At 36.7% G+C, this 12,001-nt stretch overlaps 1 protein-coding gene across 6 annotated transcripts in view; it reads right to left on the bottom strand.

Moving 5' to 3' along the window:
• The window catches only part of ARHGAP32 (Rho GTPase activating protein 32), a 264,019-nt gene that overhangs the window by 68,031 nt on the left and 183,987 nt on the right, over window positions 1–12,001 (bottom strand). For all 6 annotated transcript variants that reach the window (XM_045860146.1, XM_045860147.1, XM_045860144.1 and 3 more), the window contains one exon: window positions 4,874–4,955. In XM_045860146.1, the coding sequence (XP_045716102.1) occupies window positions 4,874–4,955 (82 nt within the window). The remainder of the gene's footprint in view (window positions 1–4,873; window positions 4,956–12,001) is intronic.

The raw sequence follows: 12,001 nt of genomic DNA, 5'->3' as shown, positions 1-12,001 counted from the left end.
AGATGTTCGACATCATCTTTCCGTATAATTACCACCTGGATCAACAGAAAGAACACAACCAGCCACTTGGCAATCCTCCCACCTAACCATCCCAGTCATCTGTGCCTCTCTCCTCTCAGAAAAGGTCATTGCTATCCTAGCTTCTAGCACCAACCCCATCGATTGTGAACTCTCTTTGTTTATATGGGCTTTTACAATGTAAGTATGTATGTATACCAGGCTTCTTTCAGCAGCATTTATTTTTGTGAGATTCACCTATGTTGTTACATAGAGCCATAACCCATTCCATTTCTATTGGTGTAGAGAAAGTCACTGAGTGAACTATACCTTTAAGTTTTTCTAGTTTTCTGGCTTTTAGGAATTAGGAAGGAGGCTGCTGGGAACATCCTATGTCTACGCCAGAGTGTATAAAGCATGACTGTCTCACGTTATGCTCCTAGTAGCAGTATGAGGATTCCCAATGATGTATATATCCTCACCGACTTTTGGTATTGTTACTCTTAAATTTTAACCATTGTAGTGGGTGTGTATTGGGTCAGTGAGGTTTTAATTTGCATTTCCCTAAAGACTAATAATGCTGAACATCTTATCACATGCTCACTGAGTATTTTGGATATTTGCTGTGAAGTATCTCTTCAAATTTTCAATTAAAATATCATTTTATCTGTTGCTTTCTATGTGCTTCTTCCAGTCTGGTTGCCTGACTTTTCTCAGATATGAGTACTGCAAATACATTTTCACTTTGCGATTTGCCTTTTTCATTATCGTACTGCATGATATGACAGTACTCTGCACTTTAATTTTAATTATTAAGTGTTTCAATTATGATTACTGCTTTATGCCTAACCGAACACCATGAAAATATATCATGAGGATATTCTACTGAGTTATCATTTAAAAGTTGTGTTTTATCTTCTACATACAGATCTATAATTCTCCTGGAAAGGATTTTGTACGTGGGGTTAAATAAAGATCAGATATGTAATTGCCCAGGTAACCTAACACCGTTGTTTGAAATGACTGCCTTTTGGACGATGCGCTGCAATGCCACTTGTATCACAAATCAAGAAATCCACAGTGGGTTTCCAAAGCCAGTTCTGTTCCACTGAGCCATTTGTCTGTCCTGCATCAATACCAGTATCTTAATTAGTGAAGTTTTCACAGTAAGTCTTGATATCTATTACAGTAACTTTCCTGCTTTTTCTAGTCTTCAAAATTGTCTTCAGTATTTTTGGATCTGCAGTTCCATATACATTTTAGAATCAACTGTCAATTTCTACAAAAATTCCAACTCAAAAGTTGGGGCGTTTACCGGTAACTCTGCCCTGCTGGATTCTAAACTTCAGTCCCCGCCCGCCCGCCCCAGCACTGTGACTGTCTCTACTCCACCAGCAAATGCACCAGGGGAACCACGTCTCCATCTACTGGGGTCTTGCCCCCCTGGATTTCCTTCTTCTGCTTAGCCTTACTTGTTTACTGTCTTACTAATTCTCGAATGTTTCAAAGAGATATTTTCATTTCTATCCAAATTGTCTAACTCTTCTCAGAGGGAAGGTTTGTCTAAATTCTCTAGTCCTCCATTTTTAGAAGTTATACCTCAAGAGTAAGCTTTGCTTTTCTTCTCTTTTCACCTTTTTATTTCATAGTTTATTTTTCTTTCTTCATTATTTCTCCCCACAGTCCTCCCTTTCTCCCTCCCTGCATGCCCCCCTTGCTTATGTTACAGAGGAAAAGGTAAATACTATCAGAAGATGGAGAATTCCACCTTGGAAACTGGAAAAAAAAGACCCAAAGTTGATCCTAAAAATAAAACATGAGAATTTAAGAATTTATTAGATAGGCTTAAGAGATGCCTACACAGGGGAAAGAGTCAGTGAACTTAGAGAGCAGTCGCTAGACGGTATCCAAACTGGAAAGAGGATGTGTGAGACAATGTCGAAGAATGTGACTGGTGCGCAAGGCAGGGAGATGCAGGGAACTGCGCAAGAGGAATAACTGAAGAGAAAACAGTCCAGAACATTAAAAACTTAAAGAACGAAATCAATAAAAAGATGCAACTGCTTGGTAAACTCCAAGAAGGACATGATGACTCATTAATTTCAAGTTTACATACACAAATAATTGAACAAATTGAGAACATTAAGAAGATCTCCAAAGAGAATTTTTTTTCCTATTGCCCTTGTTGTGTAATAATATAGGGAGACATAAACTTCAGTCTCAAACTATAGCTACATCTTTCAGATTTGGCATCTAACAGTGACAGATGGCAATGTTAAAAATAAATAGAACATTCAAGTTGCTTGTACTGTGGGCAAAGACAGTTTTAACGTGTGAAACGAGCCTAGGGCTGATAGAACTCACATAATCCTTTCCAAAATGTATTAAGAATGCACATTTCCCCATGACAGTCCTGCGATGCTGCTCACAGAAACTAAAATAGTTAGCTTGTGAAGGGGTGCTGTCATTCTATGTCATTACTAACTTAGAATTAATAATGCCATATGAGTCTATCAGTGGAAACCTATTTCCCAGAAATATCAATAACTGATTAACTTTTTCAAGTTTCAAAAGCTTCTGGAGGTTATCACAATTAGAAATGTCACTTTCTAATCCAAAACGTGAGATAGTATATGACTGATACAGTTTAATACCAATATTAAGCTAATTTAAAAAAACCTCAATTTACAGTATATCTGAGGCAAAATTATCAAAGACGAGGCTTAATAACTAATAAAAGTTAATCTTTTACAGAAGAAATTTATAAAAATAATGCAAAAGGAACCACAATAAATTGTGATGTTAAATTTTGATAACTTCAAAGTACTGATCACAAATACGATCATCTCATAGATAAAAAGTATTTGAATTCAACACACTTTTATGAGAAAATCACTCAAAAAACTAAGAATTGAAGGGTCCCTCCTCAACCTGCCAAAGGGCAGCTGCAAAAACCCCACGGCTAATTCTAGTTAATGACCGGGAGCTTTCTCCTGTGATCAAAAACAAGGCAAGGATGCCAATTCTTAAAACTTCTGTTCAACATTATATTAGAGGTTCTTGCTAAAGCAATTGGACAAGAAAATGGAAAAAAAATCAAGACTGTTAGGAAAAAAGTAAAAATATCTCTATTCACAGGTAACATGATCTTATAAATAGAATATCCCAAGGAATCTACTAAATATTACAGAATAAACATTTTGACAATGTTTCAGAATATGAAATTAACATATAAAATTGTATTTCTATGTATTTGCAGTGAATAAGAAATTAAATTAAAAAAATTTCATTTTAATAGCATCAAAAAGAAAAGAATAAAAAATAAATTTAACAGAAGAAATACAAATTTTATATCCTGAAAAAACAAAACATTTAAAATAATTAAAGAAGATCTAAATAAATGGAGTAATTCCCCATGTTCATGGATTGGAAGATTCAATAAATAAAGACAAGATGGTAATACTTCCCACATTGATATATAGATTCAATACAATCCCTATCAGAATCTCAGCTCACTGTAAAAATTAGAAGGTTGATTCTAAAATTCATATGGAATTGCAAGGGACCCAGAAAAGCCAATTAACCCTGAAAAAGAATAAAGTAGGACTTTCCAATTGCAAATTTTACTACAAAACAGCAGTAATCAAGACATGGTGGTATCGGCAAAAAACAAACATACGGGTCAATGGAGTAGAATAGAAAATCCAAAAATAACTTCTTATGTCTACAGTCAATTGACTTTCGATAAGTGAGTTGAGACAATTTAATGGGGAGGCAGTAATCTTTTCCACAAACAATGCTGGGACAGCTGAACATCCAAAGGCTTGGACCTTATGCCATAAACAAAAATTATCTCAAAATGGATCATAGGTTAAAATTTAAGATCTAAAACTATAAACTTCTTAAAAGAATATTTAGAAGTAAATCTTGACCTTGGGTTAAGCAAGGCCTTCTTAGATAAGATATAAAAGCACAAATGACAAAAGAAAAAAAAATAAATTGAACTTCATCAAAATTAAAAACTATTATGCCTCAGTGGCTTCATAGGCAGAGTTGGCAAAATATTAAATAAGTAAAGAATAAACTGCATCCTCCTAATTTTACACAAAGAACCTAAAACTAGAAAATACATTACAGTAAACAGTACAAATAAATTCTGAAGCCCAGAAATGTTTTTCCTTTTCTTTTATTGGGGGTGAGGGCTAGGGGTGGTAGAGCAGGGAAGAGTGGAGGAAATAGAAATTAGGAAAAATAAATTTGATTACTGCTTATTCTCCCAAAAACCTTTGTCTTTAATTTTCTTTTGAAAATTTACATCACATTTAAAAATTCCAGACTAGATACTCTGTAGTATTTGCCAAGATTAAGTCATCCCAATATGAAAAATTTAACACTGCTTTAATTATTTGTAAAATACTCTACATATTTATACAGCATTGCAAATATACTATATAAGTAAGAAATGCTATATAAAATAGTTTTGAAATTCAAAAGCACCAATAAAGTATTATTCCCTTCATCTAGTAATTTTCAGCTAATCATACTATCTCTGTCAGTTCTTTAAAACTAATTTTTATCATTTTATACATTAATAAGCTATATTCCTACAATATAATTGTAAAAACAAATAATAACAAAGCTTAATGGAGCAAATAGTTTTATAAAGTTGTCTAAAATTCTGAGTGCACGTAAACCTTTGTGAAATGATCAATAAAGAAATAAAAATCTCAATATCAAAGCCATGTAACACAAAGAAAGCACATCACAGCAGCAAATACAAAGAGCAGCAAAACGAGCTCTGTGACCAGAAGGGACCATCTGTGCAGTTAAACAGTTGATAAAATAACCAACCGCACTAACATAAAAGAGTACTCACCTGGTTTTGGCACTGAGTTGGTCACTGACTGGGGAACTTTCTGATTAATTAACTCAACACAGTGTCCAGGGAAGAGCCCCACCTAAGAAAAGCAGCAAAGACAGAATTTTAAACCAGAGAACAGACCAGTGTGTGAACAATGCCAATCCAATTCCAGTAATGTCCTCCACGGTCCCTCCCAAATGATTCCACTATTCCAAAACTGCAGAGCACAGAGGATGCCAATTACACAAACAAACAATAAAACAATCTGTTGCTATGCATATACCGAGTTATGTCTTTTAATCGCCCAAATATCTCAGTCTGCTTTTTAGCTTTTAGTTTCCCACACTTTTTTTACACTAATTAAAATATTTAATCTGACACCAACTTATGCATGTAGTAGGTATAATTTTTACCACTCAATAATATACTCTGCTGAAATTTCAATCTAGTTGTGTTAATATCTTTCCTGTCAATTTTTATATTTGTTATCATCTCTATAATTTTTAAAAACCTACACTAAGCCACATTCAAATTTTTAAAAATTTTCTCTTCATTTTTCCACAGGTTTCATGAAAAATGACAAAACTAAAACAAACTGGTTAAACAACTGCTTATTTAAAATCTGGGTTCTTACTGTGGTTAAAGAGCTAGCAGTGTGTGGATATGTGGGAAAGCAAGAGAGAGCAAAAAGAAAAGAAAAGGCCAGTCTTAGCATGTGGCTCTGAAAAACACACCACTTGGTGGAGTTACTCAGGCTCAGGTCAAATCCTACTGAGTCGAATGCTAGGAAAAGACTGTACAGTGCAGCCGAAAGAATGACTACAGAGATAAACAGCCTGGGAACAAAAGTAAGAAGGAAATCTTTACCAATATTTATAGATGTTTCTTTAATGGGAATATAGTTGAGCTGCCATGCAGCAGATGTTAAAGTTGAAACATGAAAATTACATCACTTTGTACACCCCCCTGTAGACAGGCTCTGGGGAAGAATGCAATGGTCTTCCAAGAATATGATTCATCATGAAGTTCTGAGCCGTACAATTTCCATCTGTGCAGGATTAGTTTCACATACTCATTTGCTGCATTATTATTTCAATTTCTGGATCAATAGTCTATGGTAGTTCTTCAAATTATAAAGATGTAACCAGTTATCATGAGCTAAAATGGGGCTACTAACAATGGTCAGTTCTGTTTGAAAGATTTGAATTTGGGATTAAGTAAGATAAAATAACTGTAGTAAGTCCTAATATGTCAATAATCACCCTAAATGTGAATGGACAGAATTCACCAATCAAAAGGCACCAAGTACCAGATTAGGTTAAAAAACACGACCCAGCTATATGCTGCCTTCAGGAGACTCATCTCTGCTATAAAACCAAACACAGGCTCACTCACTGTAAGGGGTGAACGATGACACTCCAGGCAAATGGTATTCAGAGAAAGAAAATGCAGTTATATTTATATCAAATGAAATAGATTTCATGACAAAAAATAAAGAGACATATATGGACATTTTACAGTGATAGAGAGGCCAATCCATCAAAAAGATAAACATTTTATATATATATATATATAAGCACCCAACCCAGGAGCATGAAAATACATAAAGCAATTATTAACAGACCTGTAGGGAGGAATTAACAATACCCTGCTTATTAAGGGACAGATCATGAAGACAGAGTCTACTTGGAAATACTGGCTTTAAATGACATGAAGCAGATGGACCCAGTATATATATTAGAACTTTCCATCCAAAGCAGGAGACACATTCATCTCAAGTGCACATGGAACATTCTCAAGGACAGACCATATGTTGGGGCAGAAAACAAGTCTCAAATAAATTTAAGAAGACTGAAATCCTAACAAGCTTCTAATCTAACCGAAGTGGTATGAAACTAGAAATCAACTATAAAAAGGAAGCTGGAAACATCACAAATGTGTGGAGACTAAACAACATGCTACTGAACCACTACTACTGGGTCAAAGAACAAGTAAAAGAAGAACCCAAAAGATACAGATACACAAATGAAAATGAAAATAGGACATACTATAATTTCTGGTATGCAAAAAAAGGCAGTACTAACAGGGAATTCACCAATAAAAAACCTAATATTACACCTCAAGGAGCTAGAAAAGGAAGAACAAATAAAGCTCAAAGTTAGTAGAGGGAAGAAATAATTAAAATCAGAGTGAAAAAAGTGAAAGAAAACAAAAAGACAATAGAAAAAATTAATAAAAACAAGTGCTTGTTTGAAAACAAAAAAATTGACAAAGTTCTAGGTAAATTCACTAAGAAAAAAGAAAAAGACTCAAATAAATAAAATCAGAAATAAAAGAGTTCAGGACTTCCGGCAAGATGGAGGAATAGGTGGACGCACCGTACCTCTTCGCACAACCAAGATTAGAACAACAATAAATTACGGTCAGCATAACACACAGAACTGACAGAGGATTTATCTGAATGGAAGTTGGACAGCCAAGAAGTTGAAGTAGACCCGTACATCCAGACCGGTAGGAGACGACGAGCCGAGCGGGCGCGGGGCTGGCGCGGGTCGGTGGCGTGTGGAGGTTGGGGAAGTTTGGCGCGGAATTGGCGCGACAGCCATCCGGGGCGCAAGAATGCAGCGGTGATCCCTGAGTACGCAAGCTGCGGCTGCCAGACCCAGTAGGGCAGCAATTGTGGACCAGGGCAGAGCTCGCAGCCCAGGAGCCCGGGGAAGGGTCTGGGCCCAGGAGAACTGAACTGCCACCATTGATTCCCTCCCGTCCCCGCTCCTGCCCCCGCCCCCACATATAACGTCACAATCTAGCGACTGGGGTGCCCAGCCCCGGTGAACACCTAAGGCTCCGCCCCCCCACCGTAACAAGAGTGACCAGACTGGGGAAAAAAAAAATAGAGACAGGGAAAGACATAAGACATGTGTACAACAGAGCAGATCAGTCACCCAGGACTCATCCTTTTGAGCGACCAAGAAATAGCCAATCTATCAGATGCACAGTTCAAAACACTGGTGATCAGAAAGCTCACGGAATTGGTTGATTTTGGGCGCAATTTAGATGAAAGGATGCAGGTTACCATAAAAGAGATGCAGGAAGATACGCGGAGGAGAGCCAATAGAGACAGGAAGATGTCTGAGTCTCAAAACAATACAGTGGACCAGAAGGAAGATAGAATCAATCAAGCAGGAAAGCATGATGAAATAAGAATTCAAAAAATTGAGGAGAGCCTTGGGAGCATCCAGGACACCTTTAAACGTTCCAACATTCGAATTATAGGGGTACCAGAAGGGGAGGAGCAACAAGTGGAAAAGTTATTTGAACGAATAATAAAGGAGAACTTCCCCAATCTGGCAAAGGGAACAGTCTTCCAAGAAATCCAAGAAGCTCAGAGAGCCCCAAAGTAGTTGGACCCAAGAAGAAACACACCAAAGCACATCATAATTACATTAGCCAAGGTAAAAACGAAGGAGAGAATCCTAGAAGCAGCAAGAGATAAGGGGACAGTAACCCACAAAGGAGTTCCCATCAGACTGTCAGCTGATTTCTCAAAAAGAGACCTTACAGGCAAGAAGGGGCTGGAAAGAAATATTCCAAGTCATGAAAGACAAGGACCTACATCCCAGATTGCTCTATCCAGCAAAGCTTTCATTTAGAATGGAAGGGAAGATAAAGTGCTTTTCAGATAAGGTCAAATTAAAGGAGTTCATCATCACCAAGCCCTTATTTTATGAAATGCTAAAGGGACTTATCTAAGAAAAGAAGATAAAGAAAAAGACATGTATAGTGAAAGGACAGCAAACTCACAATTATTAACAACCACACCTAAAGCAAAACCAAAAGAAACTAAGTAAACAACTAGAACAGGAACAGAACCACAGAAATGGAGGGCACATGGAGGACTAGCAGCAGGGGGGTGGGAGGAGGGGAGGGGGGGAAAAGGTATAGAGAATAAGTAGCATAGAATGTAGGTTGAAAATAGATGGGGGAGGGCAAGAATAGCACGAGAAAGGTAGAAGCTAAAGAACTCATAAGAATGACACATGGACGTGAACTAAAGGGGGGAACGTGGGTGGGAGAGAGTGTACAGGGTGGAGGGGAGGGAAGGGGGGAAATGGGACAAATGTAATAGCATAATCAATAAAATATATTAAAAAAAGAAATACAAGAGTTCAAATTAAAATGATACAATATAAATACAAAGGATTATACAAGGGTACTATGAAAAGCTATAGGTCACTAAATTAAAAACCTAGAGGTCACGTGCTTCAGATTCTTAGAAGCACACAACCTTTCTAGATTAAACCATGAAGAATTAGAAAACCTGAATAGACTGATCAGTAGTTAACAAAATTAAAACACTACTTAAAAACATCCTAAAACATAAAAGTCCAGGACCAGATGGCTTCAACTGGTGAATTCCATTGTACAAAACATTCAAAAAAGATTTAATATGTTTCCTTCTCAAACTCTCCCAAGAAACTGAAAAGGAAGGAATACTTGCTCATTCCTTTCACAAAGCAAAGATTACCCTGACAGTAAAAGCAGGCAAGGGCAGCATACACACACACTCACAGGCTGGCATCTCTGATGAACATAGATAAAAAAAAATCCTCAACAAAATACCAGCAAACAGAATACAATACTACATTAAAAGTATCCCCTGCCACAATCAAGTGGGATTCAGGGATGCAGGGATGACTCAACATCTGCAAATCAATAAACATGACACACCACAATGACAAAATGAAAGATGAAAATCATATGATGATCTCAACAGATGCATTAAAAGCACTTGAAAAGATATGACATCCATTTATAATGAAAACTCTCAATGAGTATAAAAGAAACATACTTCAACATAATAAAAGCCACACATGATAAACCGTCAGCTAATATCATACGCAAAGGTAAAAAACTGAAAGCTTTTCCTACAAGACAAGGACACGACAGGGATGCTCACTCTCACCAATGTCATTCAACATGGTATTGGAAGTACTAGCCAGAGCAATTAGGCAAGAAATAAATAAACAAAAGGCACCTACATTGAAAAAGAAGTAAAAATGTCACTATTTGCAAATCACATGATTTTATACATTAAAAAGCCCTTCAGACTCACCCAAACAATATTAGAAATAGTAAGATATTACAGTAAAGTTGCAGGATACACAATCAATATACAAAAATCTGCTCCATTTCTACAGAAATATTAAAAGACAACCCCATTTATAATCACAATAAAAGAATAAAATACCTAGGAACAAACTTAATACATTAGGTGAAGGGCCTGTACACTGAAAACTATGACATTGTTGAAAGAAATTAAAGACACAAAAAATGGAAAGATATTCTATATTCATGGATTGGAAGACTGAACACTGTTAAAAAGTCCATATTACCTAATGGAATATACAGATTCAATGCAATCCCTATCACAATACCAATGGCATTTTTCACAGAAATAGATGAAAATTCTCAAATATGTATGAAACTCCCAAAGACTCTATACTCCCAAAGCAATCCAGAGGGGAAAAAAATCTGGAGTTATCACATACACTGATTTCAAACTATACTACATCCCTGGCCAGTTGGTTGGAGCATCATCCCATACACCCAAAGGTTGTGGGTTCAATCCTGGCCAGGGCATGTATGGTAGGCAACCAACTGATGTTTCTTGTTCACATCAATGTCTTTTGTCTGTCTCTCTCTCTCTACCCCACCCATTTCCTCTCTCTCTTAAAAAAATAAATAAACATATCTTCTGGTGAAGGTTAAAAAAAGAAGAAAAATCAAACTATACTATAAACCTATAGTAATCAAAACAGTATAGCATTGGCAGAAAAACTGAAACACAGACCAATGGAACAGAATTGAGAGTTTGGAAATAACCCCACACATATAAGGAAAAGTAATTTATGAGAAAAGAACCAAAAATATGCAATGGAGAGAGCAAAGTATCTTCAATAAGTGGGGCTGGGAAAATTGGACAGCCATATTCAGAATAATGAAACTAGACCAGTATCTTACAGCACACATTAGATTCACTCAAATGAATTAAAAAATTGAATGCAAGAACTGAAACAATAAAAGTCATAGAAGAAAACAGAAAACATAGGAACTTAGCTTCTGTACATAGGTCTCAGAAGTGTTTTTGTGAATTTGACTCGTATGCAAGGGAAACAAAAGTGATAATAAATTAATGCAACCACATCAAAGTAAAAAGTTTTTGCACAGCCAAAGAAACCGTCAATGAGCCCTGGCTGGGAGGCTTAGTTAGTTGGATTGTTGTCCCGCACATCAAAATGTTGCGGGTTCAATCCCTGGTCGGGTGCATACAGGAGGCAACAATCAGTATTTCTCCCTCTCCTTTTCCCTCCCTTCCTCTCTCTCTAAAGACAATAGACATATTCTCGGGTGAGGATTAAAAAAATAAATACATAAATATACACAAGAATTAACCCTAAAATACAGTTAATAAACATTGACACTTTTTGATGATACTTTAAGCTAATATTCCAACAAATGTAAATAATTCTGGTAAACTCAAAATAGCAAACATTAAAAGAAGTTGCAACTATGGCAACATGACATGAATTATGTCATCCTGTTTTATATATTATTCTTTCTGAAGCAGCAGCAATTTCTAAAGCTCTAATTTACATGCCTGGGAAGAGTGAGGGGAATTGGCAGCAGCCAAAATGAGATTCAACCGTAGGAAGGTGAGCAAGGAAGAAAAGACCACCGGGGAGAGGAGTAAGTAGGTAGTAAAAATATAGTAATAGAAGAAGAACAATGTAAAGAGAGAGCTGGAACAGGTTAGGGGTGGCCTTAGATGGAGAGAGGACCTTCAATTTGGTCATTTCCCCCAAGTGTTGGAGTTAAACTGAGAAGCCAGAGATGCCCTTACAGCCCATGGTAAGCTGGTCAAGGTTTAACAGCCGGCTCTTCAGAAGGACAGGCCTTGATCTGGAGTCTGCCAGCTGTTCACAGTGTCAGTACCCCCACCTTGGCTGGTCTCAGGTTACTGAGGTAACACAACTGAATGCAGAGGACCACACAGTACATCGGTGGAAGTAACCTCCAGGGCACAGGTAACGATCAATATTTTTTTAAAGTTTTAAGTATTTACTACCTTTGTTTTCAATA

The sequence above is a fragment of the Phyllostomus hastatus genome, unplaced genomic scaffold (genome assembly GCF_019186645.2).
Source record: "Phyllostomus hastatus isolate PE091 unplaced genomic scaffold, TTU_PhHast_1.1 phas_scaffold_193, whole genome shotgun sequence".
In the NCBI taxonomy this organism is placed as follows: Eukaryota; Metazoa; Chordata; class Mammalia; order Chiroptera; family Phyllostomidae; genus Phyllostomus; species Phyllostomus hastatus.
Note: the sequence above shows the minus strand (reverse complement) of the source record. Positions and strands in the feature narration are given on the sequence as shown.